The 21,653-nt window shown below is 34.1% G+C and overlaps 1 protein-coding gene and 1 non-coding gene across 2 annotated transcripts; both read right to left on the bottom strand.

Annotated features, from left to right (window-relative positions):
• Positions 1-3,481: 3,481 nt before the first annotated feature.
• On the bottom strand, positions 3,482-3,589 carry LOC148578312 (small nucleolar RNA R71). The gene has a single exon (XR_015903324.1). It is a non-coding gene; the product is annotated as a small nucleolar RNA R71 (small nucleolar RNA).
• Positions 3,590-17,750: 14,161 nt separating this feature from the next.
• Positions 17,751-19,290, bottom strand: LOC107618997 (myb-related protein 306). The gene is made up of 3 exons (XM_016321205.2): positions 18,980-19,290; positions 18,780-18,909; positions 17,751-18,638 (listed from the first exon to the last, which is right to left on the bottom strand). The coding sequence occupies exons 1-3, from the start codon at positions 19,110-19,112 to the stop codon at positions 17,984-17,986; spliced, it is 918 nt and encodes a 305-aa protein (XP_016176691.1). The 5' UTR covers positions 19,113-19,290; the 3' UTR covers positions 17,751-17,983.
• Positions 19,291-21,653: the final 2,363 nt, after the last annotated feature.

The following is a 21,653-nucleotide window of genomic DNA, read 5'->3' as shown; positions in this document are numbered from 1 at the left end:
TTTTGACCATCTTTGAATGCATTGTTCTTAGACCATAGGGGCTGGCCACACGGCCATGCCTGGACCTTCACTTATGTATTTTCATACGGTAGAGTTTCTACACTCCATAGATTAAGGTGTGGAGCTCTGCTGTTCCTCAAAGATTAATGCAAAGTACTACTGTTTTCTATTCAATTCTTCTTATTTCTCTTCTAAGATATCCATTCGCACCCAAGAACGTGATGAAGGTGATGATTATGTGTGACGTTCATCATCCTTCCCCCTTATGAACGCGTGTCTGACAAACACTTCCGTTCTACATGAATTAAGCTAGAATGAGTATCTCTTAGATCTCCTAACCAGAATCTTCGTGGCGTAAGCTAGAATGATGGCGGCATTCAAGAGAATCCGGAAGGTCTAAACCTTGTCTGTGGTATTCTGAGTAGGATTCAATGATTGAATGACTGTGACGAGCTTCAAACTCGCGAGTGCTGGGCGTTAGTGACAGACGCAAAAGGAGGGTGAATCCTATTCCAGCATGATCGGGAACCGACAGATGAATAGCCGTGCCGTGACAGGGTGCGTGAGCATATTATTCACTGAGAGGAGGGGATGTAGCCACTGACAACGGTGATGCCCTTGCATAAAGCCAGCCATGGAAAGGAGTAAGACTGATTGGATGAAGATAGCAGGAAAGCAGAGGTTCAGAGGAACGAAAAGCATCTCCATTCGCTTATCTGAAATTCCTACCAATGATTTACATAAGTATCTCTATCCCTATTTTATTATATAATATTCGAAAACACCATTATCACTTTATATCTGCCTGACTGAGATTTACAAGGTGACCATAGCTTGCTTCATACCAACAATCTCCGTGGGATTCGACCCTTACTCACGTAAGGTATTACTTGGACGACCCAGTGCACTTGCTGGTTAGTTGTATCGAAGTTGTGACAATTATGTATTGAGATCAGAGCACCAAGTTGCTCACGTTGCCGGGGATTGTTTGAGCCTGGACATCACAATTTCGTGCACCAAGTTTTTGGCGCCGTTGCCGGGGATTGTTCGAGTTTGGACAACTGACGGTTCATCTTGTTGCTCAGATTAGGTAATTTTCTTTTTGTTTTGTTTTCAAAAAAAAAAAATTTTCTTTCAAAAATATTTTCAAAAATCTCTCATCTGTTTTCGAAAAAAAAAAATAAAAATGTTTTCAAAAATTTATTCAAAATTTTTAAGAATGAATTCTAGTGTTTCATGAAGCATGTGAAGCCTGGCTGGCTGTAAAGCCATGTCTAAATTCATTTGGACTGAGGCTTGCAATTTGTTATCAAGAGCAAATTAGTTGTTGCTCATCCACCTGCTGCTGATCCATGATCACCTGCTGAAGCTTGGCTGGCCATTGGCCATGTCTAGTGTTTTGGACTAGAGCTTTCTTTGAAAGCTTGGCTGGCTAGTGAGCCATGTCTAATTCCTGGACTGAAGCTTTAGACTAACATGGCAAGATTCCTGGAATTCATATTAAAAATTTTTGGAATCCTTATTTTTCCTTTTAATATGCGAAAAATATAAAAGAAAAATCCAAAAAAATTAGAAAATCATAAAAATCAAAAATATTTTGTGTTTCTTGTTTGAGTCTTGAGTCATATCATAAGTTTGGTGTCACTTGCATATGCATCTTGCATTTTTTCGAAAATATCATGCATTCATAGTGTTCTTCATGATCTTCAAGTTGTTCTTGGTAAGTCTTCTTGTTTGATCTTGATGATTTTTTGTTTTGTGTCTTTTCATGTTTATCATATGCATTCTTGAATTCTTAGTGTCTAAGCATTAAAGAATTCTAAGTTTGGTGTCTTGCATGTTTTCTTTGCATTAAAAATTTTTCAAAAATATGTTATTGATGTTCATCATGACATTCAAAGTGTTCTTGGTGTTCATCTTGACATTCATAGCATTCTTGCACGCATTCATTGTTTTGATCTAAAAAAAAAAATTCATGCATTGCATATTTTTCATGTTTTTTCATAAAAATTTCAAAAATCAAAAAAAATATCTTTCCCTTTTTCTCTCATCAAATTCGAAAATTGAGTTGACTTTTTCAAAAACTTTTAAAAAATCAAGTTGTTTCTTATGAGTCAAATCAAATTTTCAATTTGAAAATCTTATCTTTTTCAAAATCTTTTTCAAAAATCAAATCTTTTTCAAAATTCTTAGTTATTTTCGAAAATTCCAAAAATATTTTTCAAAAATCTTTTTCTTATTTTTATACCAAATTTTCGAAAATAACATAATCAATTAATGTTTTGATTCAAAAATTTGAAGTTTGTTACTTGCTTGTTAAGAAAGATTCAAACTTTAAGTTCTAGAATCATATCTTGTGATTTCTTATGAATCAAGTCATTAATTGAGATTTTAAAAATCAAATCTTTTTCAAAATTAGTTTCAAAAATATCTTCTTATCTTATCTTTTTCAAAAATATGTTTTCAAAATATCTTTTCTAACTTCCTAACCTCTTATCTTTTCAAATTTGTTTCAACTAACTAACTAACTTTTTGTTTGTTTCTTAACTTTTTCAAAACTACCTAACTAACTCTCTCTCTCTAATTTTCGAAAATATCTTCCCTCTTTTTCAAAAATTTCTTTTTTATTAACTAATTATTTTTATTTTTTATTTTTGATTTCAAAAAAAAAATTTACTAACATTTTTCAAAAACCATTTTTCAAAAATCACTAACTCTTTTTCAAAATAATTTTCGAAAATTATCCCTCCCCCATCCTATTCTATTTATTCATTCATATCCTAACATCTCATCTCACATCTCTTCCATCCGTACAGTTGTGTTTCTTCCTTTACATCACATTCTTTGTCTCCCCCTCTTTTCTTCCACTCACAAAGGGATCCCTATACTGTGGTATAAAGGATCCATATTATTATTACTATTTTTTCTGTGCCATCTTCTTTGTCATATGAGCAGGAGCAAGGACAAGAACATTCTTGTTAAAGCAGATCCAGAACCTGAAAGGACTCTGAAGAAAAAATTAAGAGAAGCTAAAATACAACAATCCAGAGATAACCTTTCAGAAATTTTCGAACAGGAAAAGGAGATGGCAGCTGAAAATAATAATAATATAAGGAAGATGCTTGGTGACTTTACTGCACCAAATTCCAATTTACATGGAAGAAGCATCTCCATTCCTGCCATTGGAGCAAACAACTTTGAGCTGAAACCTCAATTAGTTTCTCTGATGCAGCAGAACTGCAAGTTTCATGGACTTCCATCTGAAGATCCTTTTCAGTTCTTGACTGAATTCTTGCAGATATGTGATACTGTTAAGACTAATGGAGTAGATCCTGAAGTCTACAGGCTCATGCTTTTCCCTTTTGCTGTAAGAGACAGAGCTAGATTATGGTTGGATTCTCAACCCAAAGACAGCCTGAACTCTTGGGATAAGCTGGTCACGGCTTTCTTAGCCAAGTACTTTCCTCCTCAAAAGCTGAGCAAGCTTAGAGCTGATGTTCAAACCTTCAGACAGAAAGAAGGTGAATCCCTCTATGAAGCTTGGGAAAGATACAAACAGTTGACCAAAAAGTGTCCTTCTGACATGCTTTCAGAATGGACCATCCTGGATATATTCTATGATGGTTTATCTGAGCTATCAAAGATGTCACTGGACACTTCTGCAGGTGGATCCATTCACCTAAAGAAAACGCCTGCAGAAGCTCAAGAACTCATTGACATGGTTGCTAATAACCAGTTCATGTACACTTCTGAAAGGAATCCTGTGAGTAATGGGACGCCTATAAAGAAGGGAGTTCTTGAAGTTGATACTCTGAATGCCATACTGGCTCAGAACAAAATATTGACTCAGCAAGTCAATATGATCTCTCAGAGTCTGAATGGAATGCAAGCTGCATCCAACAGTACTCAAGAGGCTTCTTATGAAGAAGAAGCTTATGATCCTGAGAACCCTGCAATAGCAGAGGTAAATTACTTAGGTGAACCTTATGGAAACACCTATAACTCAACATGGAGAAATCATCCAAATTTCTCATGGAAGGATCAAAAGCCCCAACAAGGCTTTAATAATGGTGGAAGAAACAGGTTTAGCAATAGCAAGCCTTTTCCATCATCAACTCAGCAACAGACAGAGAACTCTGAACAAAATGCCTCTAATTTAGCAAATCTAGTCTCTGATCTATCTAAGGCCACTGTAAGTTTCATGAATGAAACAAGGTCTTCCATTAGAAATCTGGAAGCACAAGTGGGCCAGCTGAGTAAAAGGATCACTGAAATCCCTCCTAATACTCTCCCAAGCAATACAGAAGAGAACCCAAAAGGAGAGTGCAAGGCCATTGACATAAGCGCCATGGCCGAACCTGTGAAGAGAGGAGATGACGTGAATCCCAAGGAGGAAGACCTCCAGGGACGTCCAGTGATCAATAAGGAGCTTCCCTCTGGGGAACCAAAGGATTCTGAGGCTCATCTAGAGACCATAGAGATTCCATTGAACCTCCTTATACCCTTCATGAGCTCTGATGAGTATTCCTCTTCAGAAGAGAATGAGGATGTTACTGAAGAGCAAACTGCCAAGTTTCTTGGTGCAATCATGAAGCTGAATGCCAAATTATTTGGCATTGATACTTGGGAAGTTGAACCTCCCTTGTTCATCAATGAACTAAGTGATCTGGATCAACTGACATTGCCTCAGAAGAGACAGGATCCTGGAAAGTTCATAATACCCTGTACCATAGGCACCATGATCTTTAAGGCTCTGTGTGACCTTGGTTCAGGAATAAACCTCATGCCCCTCTCTGTAATAGAGAAACTGGGAATCTATGGGGTGCAAGCTGCTAAAATCTCACTGGAGATGGCAGACAGCTCAAGAAAACAGGCTTATGGACAAGTAGAAGATGTATTAGTAAAGGTTGAGGGCCTTTACATTCCTGCTGATTTCATAGTCCTGGATACTGGAAAGGAAGAGGATGAATCCATCATCCTAGGAAGACCTTTCCTGGCCACAGCAAGAGCTATGATTGATGTTGACAGAGGTAAAATAGTCCTTCAATGGAATGAGAACTCCCTTGTATTCAAAACTCAAGGATCTCCCTCTGCAACCATGGAGAGGAAGCTTGAAAAGCTTCTCTCAAAGCAGAGTCAACCAGAACACCCACAATCAAACTCTAAGTTTGGTGTTGGGAGGCCACAATCAAACTCTAAGTTTGGTGTTGAACTCCCATATCCAAACTCTAAGTTTGGTGTTGGAGAGTCTCAACAAAGCTCTGCACATCTGTGAGGCTCCATGAGAGCCCACTGTCAAGCTATTGACATTAAAGAAGCGCTTGTTGGGAGGCAACCCAATGTTTATCTAATTCTTATTTTTATTGTTTTTCATGTTTTCTTAGGTTCATGATCATGTGGAGTCACAAAATAAATATAAAAATTGAAAATGGAATCAAAAACAGCAGAAGAAAAATCACACCCTGGAGGAGCATCTATCTGGCGTTCAGCGCCAGAACAGAGCATGGTTCTGGCGCTGAACGCCCAAAATGGGCAGCTTCTGGGCGCTGAACGCCAGAACAGGCATGGTTCTGGCGTTCAACGCCAGAAATGGCACACAAATGGGCGTTGAACGCCCAAAATGGCCACCAACCTGGCGCTGAACGCCCAGAGTTGGGTACAAAGGCATTTTTACATGCCTAATGGGTGCAGGGATGTAAATCCTTGAACACCTCAGGATCTGTGGACCCCACAGGATCCCCACCTACCTCCACTCACTTCTTCTCACCACTCTCTTTCACACAACCCCATAAACACTCTTCCCTAAAAACCCCTCACCAATCACCTCAATCTCTCTTCCCCACTAAACCTTCACCACTCACATCCACCCACTCTTCCCAATAAACCTACCTCATAAACTCCACCTACCTTCAAAACTCAAAACCAATTTCCCACCCAAACCCACCCATATGGCCGAACCTTAACCCCCCCCCCTCCCTTCCCTATATAAAGACCTCCATTCTTCATCAAATTCACACAACACACCCCTCTACACTCCTCTTGGCCGAAACCACATCTCCCTCTCCCTCTCCATATTTCTTCTTCTTCTTCTTCTCTTCTTTTGTTTATTGCTCGAGGGCGAGCAATATTCTAAGTTTGGTGTGGTAAAAGCATAGCTTTTTTTGTTTTTCCATTACCATTGATGGCATCTAAGACCGGAGAATCCTCTAGAAGAGGGAAAGGGAAGACAAAAGCTTCCACATCCGAGTCATGGGAGATGGAAAGGTTCATCTCCAAAGCCCATCAAGACCACTTCTATGATGTTGTGGCCAAGAAGAAGGTGATCCCTGAGGTCCCTTTTAAACTCAAAAGAAATGAGTATCCGGAGATCCGACATGAAATTCAAAGAAGAGGTTGGGAAGTTCTAACAAATCCCATCCAACAAGTCGGCATCCTAATGGTTCAAGAGTTCTATGCCAATGCATGGATCACCAAGAACCATGATCAAAGTAAGAACCCGGATCCAAAGAACTATGTTACAATGGTTCGGGGGAAATACTTAGATTTTAGTCCGGAGAATGTGAGGTTGGCGTTCAACTTGCCATACATGGAAGAGAACGCACGCCCCTACACAAGGAGAGTCAACTTTGATCAGAGGTTGGACCAAGTCCTTATGGACATATGTGTAGAAGGAGCTCAATGGAAGATTGACTCCAAAGGCAAGCCGGTTCAACTAAGAAGATTGGACCTCAAGCCTATAGCTAGAGGATGGTTGGAGTTTATTCAATGCTCAATCATTCCCACTAGCAACCGGTCTGAAGTTACTATAGACCGGGCCATCATGATCCATAGCATCATGATTGGAGAAGAGGTGGAAGTTCATGAGATTATACCTCAAGAACTCTACAAGGTGGCTGACAAGTCCTCCACTATGGCAAGGTTAGCCTTTCTTCACCTCATTTGCCACCTATGCAATTCAACTGGGATTGACATAGAGGGAGATATCCTCATCAAAGAGGACAAGCCCATCACTAAGAAAAAGATGGAGCAAGCAAGAGAGCCCAGTCATGAAGCTCAAGAGGCGCAGGAAGCTCATCACCATGAGATTCTGGAAATGCCTCAAATGCACTTTCCTCCACAAAACTATTGGGAGCACATCAACACCTCCCTAGAAGAATTGAGTTCCAATATGGGACAACTAAGGGTGGAACATCAAGAGCACTCCATCATGCTTCATGAAATAAGAGAAGATCAAAAAGCAATGAGGGAGGAGCAACAAAGACAAGGAAGAGACATAGAAGAGCTCAAGGACATCATTGGTTCCTCAAGAAGGAAACGCCACCATCACTAAGGTGGATTCATTCCTTGTTCTTATTTCCTCTGTTTTTCGTTTTCTATGTTATGTGCTTATCTATGTTTGTGTCTTCATTACATGATCATTAGTAGTTAGTAACTTTGTCTTAAAGATATGAATGTCCTATGAATCCATCACCTCTCTTAAAAGAAAAATGTTTTAATTCAAAAGAACAAGAAGTACATGAGTTTCGAATTTATCCTTGAACTTAGCTTAATTATATTGATGTGGTGACAATGCTTCTTGTTTTCTGAATGTATGCTTGAACAGTGCATATGTCTTTTGAAGTTGCTGTTTAAGAATGTTAAATATGTTGGCTCTTGAAAGAATGATGACTAGGAGACATGTTATTTGATAATCTGAAAAATCATAAAAATGATTCTTGAAGCAAGAAAAAGCAGCAAAGAACAAAGCTTGCAGAAAAAAAAAATAAAAAAAAAATTTAGAAAGAAAAAGAAAAAGCAAGCAGAAAAAGCCAATAACCCTTAAAACCAAAAGGCAAGGGCAAATAAAAAGGATCCCAAGGCTTTGAGCATCAGTGGATAGGAGGGCCTAAAGGAATAAAATCCTGGTCTAAGTGGCTAAACCAAGCTGTCCCTAACCATGTGCTTGTGGCGTGTAGGTGTCAAGTGAAAACTTGAGACTGAGCGGTTAAAGTCAAGGTCCAAAGCAAAAAAAAGAGTGTGCTTAAGAACCCTGGACACCTCTAATTGGGGACTTTAGCAAAGCTGAGTCACAATCTGAAAAGGTTCACCCAATTATGTGTCTGTGGCATTTATGTATCCGGTGATAATACTGGAAAACAAAGGGCTTAGGGCCACGGCCAAGACTCATAAAGAAGCTGTGTTCAAGAATCATCATACTGAACTAGGAGAGTCAATAACACTATTCGAAATCTGAAGTTCATATAGATGCCAATCATTCTAAACTTCAATGGATAAAGTGAGATGCCAAAACTATTCAAGAGGCAAAAAGCTATAAGTCCCGCTCATATGATTGAAGCTTTGCTTCATTGATAGTTTGGAATTTATAGTATATTCTCTTCTTTTTATCCTATTTGATTTTCAGTTGCTTGGGGACAAGCAACAATTTAAGTTTGGTGTTGTGATGAGCGGATAATTTATACGCTTTTTTGCATTGTTTTTAGTATGTTTTTAGTAGGATCTAGTTACTTTTAGGGGTGTTTTCATTAGTTTTTATGTTAAATTCACATTTCTGGACTTTACTATGAGTTTGTGTGTTTTTCTGTGATTTCAGGTATTTTCTGGCTGAAATTGAGGGACTTGAGCAAAAATCAGATTCAGAGGTTGAAAAAGGACTGCTGATGCTGTTGGATTCTGACCTCCCTGCACTCAAAGTGGATTTTCTGGAGCTACAGAACTTGAAATGGCGCGCTTTCAATTGCGTTGGAAAGTAGACATCCAGGACTTTCCAGAAATATATAATAGTCCATACTTTGACCAAAAATAGATGACGTAAACTGGCGTTCAACGCCAGCCTTCTGCCCAAATCTGGCGTCCAGCGCCAGAAAAGGATCCAAAACCAGAGTTGAACGCCCAAACTGGCACAGAAACTGGCGTTCAACTCCACAAATGGCCTCTGCACGTGCTACACTTAAGCTCAGCCCAAACACACACCAAGTGGGCCCAGGAAGTGGATTTATGCATCAATTACTCACTCATGTAAACCCTAGTGACTAGTTTATTATAAATAGGACCTCTTACTATTGTATTAGACGTCTTTTTGACCATCTTTGAACGCATTGTTCTTAGACCATAGGGGCTGGCCACACGGTCATGCCTGGACCTTCACTTATGTATTTTCATACGGTAGAGTTTCTACACTCCATAGATTAAGGTGTGGAGCTCTGCTGTTCCTCAAAGATTAATGCAAAGTACTACTGTTTTCTATTCAATTCTTCTTATTTCTCTTCTAAGATATCCATTCGCACCCAAGAACGTGATGAAGGTGATGATTATGTGTGACGCTCATCATCCTTCCCCCTTATGAACGCGTGTCTGACAAACACTTCCGTTCTACATGAATTAAGCTAGAATGAGTATCTCTTAGATCTCCTAACCAGAATCTTCGTGGCGTAAGCTAGAATGATGGCGGCATTCAAGAGAATCCGGAAGGTCTAAACCTTGTCTGTGGTATTCTGAGTAGGATTCAATGATTGAATGACTGTGACGAGCTTCAAACTCGCGAGTGCTGGGCGTTAGTGACAGACGCAAAAGGAGGGTGAATCCTATTCCAGCATGATCGGGAACTGACAGATGAATAGCCGTGCCGTGACAGGGTGCGTGAGCATATTATTCACTGAGAGGAGGGGATGTAGCCACTGACAACGGTGATGCCCTTGCATAAAGCCAGCCATGGAAAGGAGTAAGACTGATTGGATGAAGATAGCAGGAAAGCAGAGGTTCAGAGGAACGAAAAGCATCTCCATTCGCTTATCTGAAATTCCTACCAATGATTTACATAAGTATCTCTATCCCTATTTTATTATATAATATTCGAAAACACCATTATCACTTTATATCTGCCTGACTGAGATTTACAAGGTGACCATAGCTTGCTTCATACCAACAATCTCCGTGGGATTCGACCCTTACTCACGTAAGGTATTACTTGGACGACCCAGTGCACTTGCTGGTTAGTTGTATCGAAGTTGTGACAATTATGTATTGAGATCAGAGCACCAAGTTGCTCATGTTGTCGGGGATTGTTTGAGCCTGGACATCACAATTTTGTGCACCACCTTTCCTCCAAGATGTGAAGCTTGATTCATGAGACCTAGATCTTGATACCAATTAAAGGTTTTTGATGGCCTAGAGAAGGGGGTTAAATCTGTGGCCTTCTTTTAAACTTGATTAATTTTTCCTCAAACCAAAAAAATAAAACTTGGCTTCTGTTCTGTCTGCGAGATGGATTATGCAGGAGAAATTTTATTTTGTCTCATAAATTGTGAAAAATAGAATCAGTGCAGGGAAGAAGAATATGACACAATCATATATCTTGGTTCAGTTGCTTTATACAATGCAACCTATATCCAGTTTCCACCACAACGTTGGTGGAATTTCACTATCATTTCAAGTATTACATACACCAATTTCCAAGGACTCAATATAATCCTATCAGGGACAAATCAAGTTTCAACATAAACTTGACTTAGCTAGGCAACATCCTAGACTCTCAATGCACTAAGTTCTTACCCAACTTAGCAAGGGATATATCAGATACAAGATGCAAAATAGAAATACAATCAAAAGAGGCAAGAAATAAATTTTGGCTTTTTTTTCAAGTTTTTCTCTATACCTTTTCTCTTAATGGCTTTTTTTAATGCCTTATTTATATGCCTTTTACCACTGAATATAAACAAAGAAAGATACAACATACAAACAGAATACTCAATGATAAACCATGAAGGAGATGATGTTGAATAGCTCAAACTCTATATGCTGAACCTAGATTCTGAACTCTCAAATGTAGCTATTCATCTTGACAGAATGCTCCCTTTAGTGTAGGTGCAATGCTTCCAAGACTTCAAACCAAGATTTGTGAGGTTTCTCTCTTCTCTTCTCACGGATTCTCTCTCTTTGAGCAGAAATAAAGATTATTTTTCTTTTTGTATGAGCTCTGTTTCCTTAGCTAGGGTTTGCTTCCCAAGTCAACTCCTTGAATCTTGAACCAGCTGAGATCTTCCTTTTTTTTTCTTTTCTCAGATCAGAAAATCAGGGATTTGAATTTAGAAATAAGCAATATAGTGAAGGATGAGCAGTGGCAGCTTCATTGATCTTGGATTCCTCAATGGATTTTCCAAATCTAAACCCTTAATCTTATGCTTTGACTCCAAGAAATAATATTAGCCATTGACTCACATAAGAGAAAAGTAACCACCACTTTTTTCACATTGTCTGAAATGGTTGTGCAGATGGAAGAAGAAAACAGCAAGCAATTGACTTGCATATAAATGAAAACTATATTTAACCTTTGATTTTGCTTAACTTGTTTGTGTTGATATTGATTTGACATAGCCTCCTTGATTAGCTTTTCTGTCTTCTTTGGCTCTTGGTAAGAGAAAATTGAACTCTCTTTTCTTCTCTGAGCATTACTCGAAACAACATAGCTTTAGCTAAGGGTTGCTTCTCGTTTTCTTGAATGTCAATGGACTGGGTTATGGATTCATCTCCATTTAGCAGCCTTGGTCCAAGAAACGATGGCTCATATGCTAGGTTTTCTTTGATTGAGTTGATTAATGATATTTAGGCCTGCAACACTAAACAACTTCATCAAATCCTACTTGAGCTTTTAACCAACCATCAACATGTTTTGTCATCATCAATTATTGTTATTATTTATTAAACTCAAAATATATTTTGGATGGATTGTTGAGTGACAATTTGCTTTAATCTATAGGTGTTGTTGTTCCTAAGGACGAAGAGTTTAGAATCAGAATAGAATATAGTTCTAGACAGTCGATCGTCGCAGCAATTAGGAGTTCCACTATCTCTAGAAGAGTCGATTATATTGTGTGTGAGTCTGAGCCACAGACATTCTATGCAAAATGCAAGATGTTTGGTTGCGGGTGCGATTGGCTTATTCGAGCCAGCTTGATTCAAAAAAAATATTATTAGAAGATACAGTGATACACAATGGGAGGCACACGTGCCCATGGGAACGATTTCACCGGATTATTCCAAGTTAGACTCAGACACGGTTGCGAAGGCTAAGAAACCATTGGTTGAAATTGACCCATCCCTAAAGGTGAAATATATAATTGTGGAAGTCCAACCCAAGTTCAACTACACATCAATTATCGAAAGGCTTGGTTGACAAAACAGAAGTCGATCAAAAAAATCTTCGATGGTTAGGAAGAATCTTACCAAGCTTTGTCATTGTGGTGAACAATATAATGGTTCAAAGATGCCTGGCTCAGTTGTCCAAATAGAAACACAACTCCTATATAATAGGAGTAAAAACATGGATGATATCAGAATACTTCGCCAGATTCTGGAGTTTTAATTCCTACATTAGACCGTTTCAACATTACAAGTCTCTAGTTTAGGTTGACGACAGCACACGCCAAAGGTGCCCTTTTGGTTGCAATTGCACAAGATGGAAACCAAAATATTGTGTCGATTGCTTTTGTCATTATGGAGGGGGAGACCACTGATGCATGGTACTTTTTCCTCAGTAATTTACAAAGACATGTTGTTAGGAGAAACTGTGTGGGGATAATCTTTGATTGTCATGAGTGAATAAGGGCAACAGTAAATCGTAGCAACGGTGATTGGGAACCTCCAAAATCATGGTGGATATTTTGTATTAGGCACATCGGTAGCAACTTCTTAAGGGCATTCAAGACCATGTACTTGCATAAGCTTGTTGTCAATATAGATTTTTTATGCTATTATTATTTCTACTTATGATGTGTTAGTGGTGCCTAATACGATAATGTATTGTGTGATTTGCAAGCTATTCAAGGACATTAGAAGAGTATAATATCAACTATAAGAAGTTGGAAGAGTGAGGCGAGGCACATGCCCAGTGGTGTGACAACATCGAACTTCGCTAGTGAGTATTGGCATTTGACGAGGGACATCAATGGTGTCACATGACGACAAACCTATTTGAGTGCATAAATTCAGTGTTGAAGGGTTCCCAAAATGTTCATGTGTTTGCACTCGTCCGAACAACATTTTATCAGTTGAACAAGCTATTTACGCAAAAGAATGTCGAGGCTCATGAGTGCAAGTGTGCTGGATTTACTTACTCTGAATTTGTCACTCAGCGGATAGAAGCAAATATGCAATGTGCAGAAAATATAATTGAATGTACACCGGTTTGATAGACAAAATGAGGTGTTTGAGGTGCGCAAAATGCCCAGTGAAAAAGTGTTAACGGTTAATCTTGTGTGATGGATGTGTGACTGTGGACACTTTTAAGTGGAGCAACTGACTTGTCGCCATGTTATTGCTTGTTGTGCTAACCAACACTTCGATTAGCAAGTGTATGTCAATAACATGTACAAGATATCAGAGATTCATAAGGTTTACATATTTGAGTTTGTTTCGTTGAGCAACATGGAGGCATGAACTACTTACCTAGGACTGATGATGGTCGCTAATCCTACCTTAAGGCGAGTGACAAAAGGTCATAATGGACCCGCTATCTTATTGAAATGGATTCATAGAAAATGTGTGGTCCTTGAATATGTTGTCTTTGTGGAAGACAGGGTCATAGTCGTAGTCGATGTCCTTAGCGTACTGAACCGAGTGGAGATACCGAGATTGGTGGCAATGGTGGTGCGTAAGTTCCTTTAGGTTGTTATATTTAAATTAATGTATTTGTATTTTCAAATTAATTTTATAAATTAATGTATTTAAAACTTTGTGTTAATTTTATGAATTAATGTATTTAAATTTATCTATTAATTTTATGAATTAATGTAATTGAAAGTTTCTGTTAATTTTATGAATTAACGTATTCGAATTAATAAGTTAAGTTTTGAATTTTTTTAATATTAATTTAAAGTTAATATCAGAAATAACAACTAAATACAACTTTTTTGTAAATAAATTAATTTTATTATTAATATAAAAATCTGATATAAAGAACATATACGAAAAAAAAAAAACTAAAAACCTTTTTATTTTTTCTTTTCTAGCCACTTCAACTCTTTTTTTTCATCAACTTTCCAATAGGTGATGGAATAAATTTATCAGGTGAATTAATTTCCGTTCATAAGTTATACGGATGACCTATATCAAAAATATTGATCTCTGTCGTACCCATTTCACCTGCCTCTTTTGGAGAAGACGTACCAAGATTGTATTCATCAACATCCTCTTCTAACGCATTTTTCAAGTCAAACTTAATTGACCTACGTGAAAATATCGGCACACGAGCTATGTCGATTAAAAGATGTAGAGTGATGTTACCACTCCTTCTAAAATCAACTAATGTACAACCTGAGGTGTGGTTAGAAGTAGTATGTCTTCGTTATCGATCGATGCCCGACGTTCATAGGTTACAATAATATAATATTATAATAAAAATTATCCATAAAAGTAAAAATTCGAAATATACAATTTTTATTATTTGCAAAATATAATAAAAATTTTAAAAATATAATTATTTATTAGTTATAATAATAGAAAATTATAATAACATAATGAACATTACAATTATTTAACTTATAATAATATAATATTATAATTACAACTTTTTTTAAAAAAATAATATGTGAAACTATTTTTAATTTCTTAGAGAATATATTATTATTAAAATATTATTATTTATTAGTTATAATCATATGAAATTAAAATAAAATAATATTGTTAAATACAAATATTTAAGTTAAAATAATATTATATTATAATAAAAATTATCCAAAAAATAAAAATCTAAAATATATTATTTTTATTATTTTCAAAAAATAATTAATGTTTAAAAAATACTAATTATTTATAAATTACACTAATAGTAAATTATAATAATATAATAAACATTACAACTATTTAACTTATAATAATATAATATTATAATTAAAACTATTTTAAAATAACAATATCCAAAATTATTTTTATTTTCTTGCATAAAATATAATTATTAAAATATTAAAATTATTATTAATTATAATAATTACAAATTAAAATAATATTACTAAATAATATTAACAAAATAAACGATAACAAACTAATTATAAATGGTAACACTAAAATAATATTAACCAAATAATAAGCTCTAAATAAGTGAAAATAATAAAATATAAATTTTTAAGTACATACTTATAATTTTTTTATGTGTAAAATTCACTCTAAATACACTAAATATTCTCTAAGTCTCTATTTTTTTTTTTGCAAAAGTCGCACAACAATATATTTCTTCCTTCAAATCCTCTAGAGGCTCTCATATTTTTTGTCTATTTCATTCCTTCATATCATTCTCTTTCTCTTACTCTTTCTATTCTTTCATTCTCTATTTTACTGATTGAAGAGAGTTTCATTTATGTCAAATTTAACAACGAAATCTCTTGTTGTGTCGTCTATTTTCAGAGCATGTATTGTCTTCTGCATGCAAGCAATTGCAGCACGCAGTTTCCACACATATTACCAACACGCGACTTATATGTAGAAAAAATAGTTAAACTATTCTAAAAAACTTGAGCATAATTTTTGAAAAAATTACTCTAAACGTAGCAACACGTCTCCTACGTGTTGCGTTAGGGAGCGCCACGCCATCTGAACGAGATTAACACGCGATTTGCGTGTTGTGTCAGAATTTTCACCTACAATTCTAAACATCATAAAATATTCTAAATGTTAATATTCTAAAAATGCATCGCTTACTTTATTTTCTATATAAAAAATAATTTTTGAAGATGATAACATCATTTTGTAACTACCCTTCTATGCAGAACAACATTCTGTAACTACCCTTTATACCAACTTTGCTAACATTCTCTTTGTATGTATCTTTAATTTAATAATTAACTATTTATATACAATAGGTAAAAAAGTACTTTTAGCTTTTAAAATAAATTACTAATAAGTGGATTTGGAAATGCACTCTAGACTGTGAAATATATATGTGGACTCAATGCAAATTGATTAACTTGAATAAACAGCGGATTATACTATACCATGCATAGCGCAAGTTGCTAAATTGTAAGGTTACAAGTTATTGCCTTATTGGCTACACTATGCATGTTTCTATCTTCTAATTGTTTCATCACCGACCATAATTAGCTTCTTTGTTGTTTAATTTTAATTTTTCCTATTCTGTTATTGTTACTCTCTTAGCTTATAGTTATCGGGTTAAGCCTTTATATAGTTCGTAATTAAGTGGAATGAATGGATTTTATAGAATAAAAGATCGAAGTCTTTGAAGAAATCAATAGAACCTGGAAAAGTTGTGGCGACTGGTGTGGCTTCATTATTATTTGTTGATAACAATACTAGAGACAACAATAATACACGTTGATACTATAGATGATAAATTTTTTTTGGTCAATATTAACTAATATTTTAAAAAGATTTTTATTTTTATTATCTTAAATTATAAATTTTAAATTTTTAAATTTTTTGAATTTTAAATTTTAGAAGTTTCATATATTTTTTTAAAAATATACATTAAAATATAAATAAAAATAAACTATTAAAAAAGAAGGCAACATTTTAGATATTTCTTATACATAAATTTTGGATGTTTAAATTTTAAAAGTTTTATGTGTTTTTTTTTTTTTTTTTTTGAGAATGTACATTAAAAAATAAATGAAAACAAATAATATCTTTAAATTTTATATGTTTAAATTTTAGATGTTTCAGATTTTTTTATGATTTTGGATATTTTGTTTCATTAGATTTTGAATGTTCTTTTTAATAATTTTGAAATTTTTTTTGTTAATTTTTGAATTTTTTTTTAATAATTTTAAATGTTTCTACTTCCTTTTTATTCATCGTCTTGTTATAAAATTTGTTGATTTGTTGAAATGTTAGTTGGAGAGAGTGTTGATTAACTGAATTTTTTTATACGTGTATATATATTTTAACAAAAATGTTAGAGAGCTAATAAAATTTATTATTTTTTACTAACAGTTATCAATATTAAAAATGTGAATTAAAAATATGTTGTTAAATTAATAAAATAAAAAATTAGACTGATAACTAAAAAAATTGACTAAAAATAATAAATTATATTAGTTCTTTAACTTTTCTCTATTTAAAATGTTCATCAAGTAGTTATAAGAATCTAAATTAAATTTGGAGAGATTCAAATTAATAAATTTAATTAAAAAATCCATAAAAAGGCCAAACATCACATTTTAAAGCAAAGTACGAAGACATCCGATCTTAATTAATATGTGACCCCGACATTTACTTAAGCAGATGAGTGGGCTGACCACTCGACCAATTCAAATTGGTTACTTACATGACACACTTGAAATCATCATAATTAACAAAGTCTTATTTTTTATAATAACAATTAATTTCTACATACTTTTTTGTTCCCTCTAAATACTTTAATATTAACATATCAAAGATTCTAAAAGGAGTTCAAGAAAATAACATCTAACTATCATTATTCAGATGGATTCTTTGTTATGGAATGCGTTGCTTCTGTTCTCATCAGTAACACAGTGCAGTAACCCTAAAAGGAGGCAATAAAATAGATTATTAGGTTTTTTTATTTATTATTAATTTTCATGATCCAACTTCACTAAATTTTAAGATGGATGGAAGGATCGATCCATTCTTTAAGTAGTCCTCCATCAAAGTTAAAGGATTAGTAACAAATAAGCTTGATAAAATTCTAATAAAATTCTTGGTATGAACTAACCCTAGCTAGCTAGACAATTTGTAATAACCGAAACAACTTTGAAACAATAATTAAATTAATTAAGGTCAAATAATACACATACATAAACTGAACTCTTAATTATTAATTAACAGATACACTCATAATAATAATGAACAATTCTTGATATATGGGAGCGAAGCTAATTAGGGAAGTTACTCTTGACACCTAAACATAGTTCCATTTACACAAAGAGTTCAGCAACACTTGAAATTGGAAGAAAAGAAACCATAACAAAAGGAACCCTAATTAATTCCTAGTTTGAACCTTGTTTGTTTCTTTGTTTTTCTAGAACAAACCTGAAGTACTTTCCTCCAATGACATGTTCATAAGATCTTCATGGCACTGAGCAGCACCATCATCAAAGAGCCACTTCTCGAGCAACGTTAGAGGCACCTGTTGCTGCGCCTCTGATGAGGACAAGTACTTTGGTTTCCTTTCATCGTCGGATTTGAAGCTCAAGAGAGAATCAAAGCCATGATCTGCTTCGCTGTTATTAGAACTAAATGAATTTCCCGAATTTGTGGTCATTTCAGCACACAAGTTCGGGGATTTCATCCAATTCTCCAGCAACTTGGATATGTTTTCATAGCTTGAGGCGTACGAAGAAGAAGAAGAAGCAGCCTGGCTTGTTCTTGTGACAAATGTGGAAGCATCATAAGATGATGACGACTCAGATAAGACATTGTTGTTATTATTGGAGGATTTGCTGAGGGACAAGGCTTCAGACAGGGCTTGTTTGGCCATGTGAATATCTGTCTGAAGCCTTCTCTCCCACTGTCCCTTTGGCTGGGATCTTGAAGAGTTTCCATCTTGGTAGTCGCCGCCGTCTTCGGCCGCTCCGCTTTGATTCTTGGCGAGCTTCTTCTTGAGATGCGTGTTCCAGTAATTCTTAATATCATTGTCCGTTCTTTGTGGAAGGTAGGATGCTATAGCAGCCCATCTGCAGCCATTATATAATTTATATATAACCAGCTCATCATTTCACAAAGTTAGTAAATTAATTAAATGAACATAAAATATTTGACTTGTTTTAGATAATTAATATAAAAAAAATTATTAGCAAATTAGAGATCCAGAATACCTATTCCCTAAAAGGGCTTGGAGGTGGATAATCATCTTCTCCTCATGGTCGGTGAAGTTACCTCTTTTGATACCTGGTCGAAGATAATTAGTCCATCTAAGCCTGCAGCTCTTACTGCATCTCATCAACCCTAGAAAATTAAACATAAAACAAATTAATTAATTAAAAATAATTACTAGCTAGTTAATTAATTACATTACCTGTATTGGTGGGAACGGATCTCCAATTGGAAGGTCCATGTTCTTGGATATAAGAGACTAAGATGATGTCTTCCTCAGGAGTCCAAGGCCCTTTCTTGATCCCAATTTTCTCACAGCAAGGTGGCCTCCCCATTACCCTATCTTTACTTTATGAACTTACTTTGAGATCCAAATGAAGATTTGTATGGTGTTAAAGAGTAGTAGTGGGTAGGGTATGTGGTTTTGTAAATTATTACTACATGATGAGGAATAGAGGAATTGAGAAGGCTAGGTTAGTTTCCTTCTTTGGAATGAAGAGACAAAGCATTCACAATTGGACTTGTCTTCGAAAATACGTTTGTATATATGTATATATAAATATAGAAACAAACCTCGGTTTTAATTTGAGACCATAGGTTAAAGCGGTTACGTTGCCACCGCTCCATTTACTCTTACCTTCCAAATATCACCTAAGTGTCACAACTCACAACTAAACTTTTCACTCATATGCCTATTTTCATCATTTAAACACATTGTAATTTTCTTTATACACGTATCTTATTATTGTTATTATTGTTATACCAATATATATACGTGATTCCTTTAATATGAATTATTAATATTTACTATGTACAAAAACATTCTTATTAATTAGTTCGTATTTTTCCGATAATTATAAAAATAGTTGACTCCCACAGGGAAAAAAAATTACATCAAACTTTAGAATATTCTTTCTTATGAGTAGTCAAACATAGAGCCCAATGTTTACTTTGTTTGATAAATCTTTTTTTTTTTTTTGTAAATTCTGATTACAATCAATAACTAATTAACAAAATGCTTTAATTTTTGTCATTAATTGCTAAAAGTATAACTTGAACTGAGAAGCAAGGTAACATTATGTAGGAGTCATTGTTACACTAATTATTTTAGATTTTTATTTCCCACACACCAAGTGGTTTTCTTTATTGCTCTTTTATATTTTTAGTTATTATATGTGGTTGAAATATGCAAGATCTTTTTCTACTATATATAAGTGTGTTTTTTTTTCCTCTTTATTATCCTTAAATTTGAGTAGTTATGTTTTTATGTCATCTAGCTAATTATTAGATTTTGTATAGAGATTGTTATTTTCGGAAGTAATTAGCCCTCTGACCTTGTGATATGTGACTGATTGATAATGATCTTGCTCCAATGTGCGTGTGTTTGTTTGTTTTTTAATTAATGTGTGGCTCTAAAGTCGTTCATAATTATTATAATTATTATTATTATCTGATCCTACCCTCACTACTACTACTCGTTAAAAATATAGAGGCAGTTGGTTTGGTTTAAGACTTTAGGTTTCAAACGTTGTTGCCTTTTTCAAAGTAAATTCTTAATCAAGCTTTAATCTCTGGTAATTGCCATCATAAATTCATAATATATAATAGGTAGCTATCGTCTTTATTCGGAGCAGCGGTGTAATGCTAATGTGAAGTAGAAGAGATTATTAATCACCTTTATTCTTCACTTGTCGTCATCATCATTATGCATGGTTGCTATAGATTATGTTTAAATATTAGAAGGATATAATTAGAAGAACAAATTAGTACTGTGGTCATTATTCATTAAAATAATCTCTATCAATCATTTGCTGGCTGCAACATATATCTAAGATATATATATAGCAGCTCTTAAGAATTAATGAATTTCACACTATACCATCTATCTTAATCACAGTATCGTCTTAATTAAGTCTTAACATATATTCTTAAATACCCAAAGGCTGAAGCAACATATAATAAAGAAAGTAGTGTTTTAAAACCTACCGCAGCATATGGAATTCACAATAATCATACATTCTAACTGCCATATATATATACTTGATGAAAGCATATATTTCGCCGTTATTGATGATAACCGTCTTTTAAAATTTTAGTACGTACATACTACATACATACATTAAAAAAATATTGAAGTTATGCATATTATTTTGATAAAATATTTTATTTAATACTTCATTCTCAGTTGTGATTATAAACATAAATTTAAAAAATATTTTGTATAAATTAAAATATGAAAATACAATTATCTTATTATTCTTATTCTATTTTATTTCCACTTATTCTAGTAAATGATTACTAATAATGGAAAAAATTAATTAATGTTGCTTAATCTTTTCAAATATACAATTATTTATAATTAAATGAAATTTTAAAAATAAAAAATAACTATTTAAATTTGAGAAAATAAATACAAAATAATAATTATTACAGTTTGAGAGGATTCATTATACTAAAGGAACTAAAAGTAGTAGTACATATTTATTATTAAAAGTAAAAGGTAAACTACTAAAATTATGCATTCGAGTTTTGGAAACATTGACAAAAATAATTCTTACTTTTGACCATAACAAAATTATTCTTAAAAAATTATAAAATACAATAAAAATAATTAAAATAATAATTTTTTTAATAAGTAATAAATTATTTTTGTATTTGGAAAACTATTTATGTATTTAATCTAAAATTTTATTAAAATATTTAGATAACTATTTAAAAATTACATACAAAAAATCAGATAAAAATTTGACCTCTAATTTTTTTTTTAATTTTAAAAAATATTCTTGGCTATTGATAAAAAATCATCAAAAAGAATATACTTAACATAAAATTATTAAATTTTAAATTTATAACTGTCTTATTTTTTAGTAATGCTT

The sequence above is a fragment of the Arachis ipaensis genome, chromosome B1 (genome assembly GCF_059453495.1).
Source record: "Arachis ipaensis isolate K30076 ecotype BB chromosome B1, ASM5945349v1, whole genome shotgun sequence".
In the NCBI taxonomy this organism is placed as follows: domain Eukaryota; kingdom Viridiplantae; phylum Streptophyta; class Magnoliopsida; order Fabales; family Fabaceae; genus Arachis; species Arachis ipaensis.
This window is presented reverse-complemented; position numbering and strand designations above follow the sequence as displayed.

What these genes read in the sequence shown, in the direction of transcription:
- LOC107618997 (XM_016321205.2), bottom strand. Translation starts at nt 19,112, where the DNA reads ATGGGGAGGCCACCTTGCTGTGAGAAAATTGGGATCAAGAAAGGGCCT. An exon ending in ATCCGTTCCCACCAATACAG is followed by an intron (nt 18,910 to 18,979) that starts GTAATGTAATTA and finishes TTAATTTTCTAG; the next exon opens with GGTTGATGAGATGCAGTAAG. An exon ending in CAAGCCCTTTTAGGGAATAG is followed by an intron (nt 18,639 to 18,779) that starts GTATTCTGGATC and finishes TAATGGCTGCAG; the next exon opens with ATGGGCTGCTATAGCATCCT.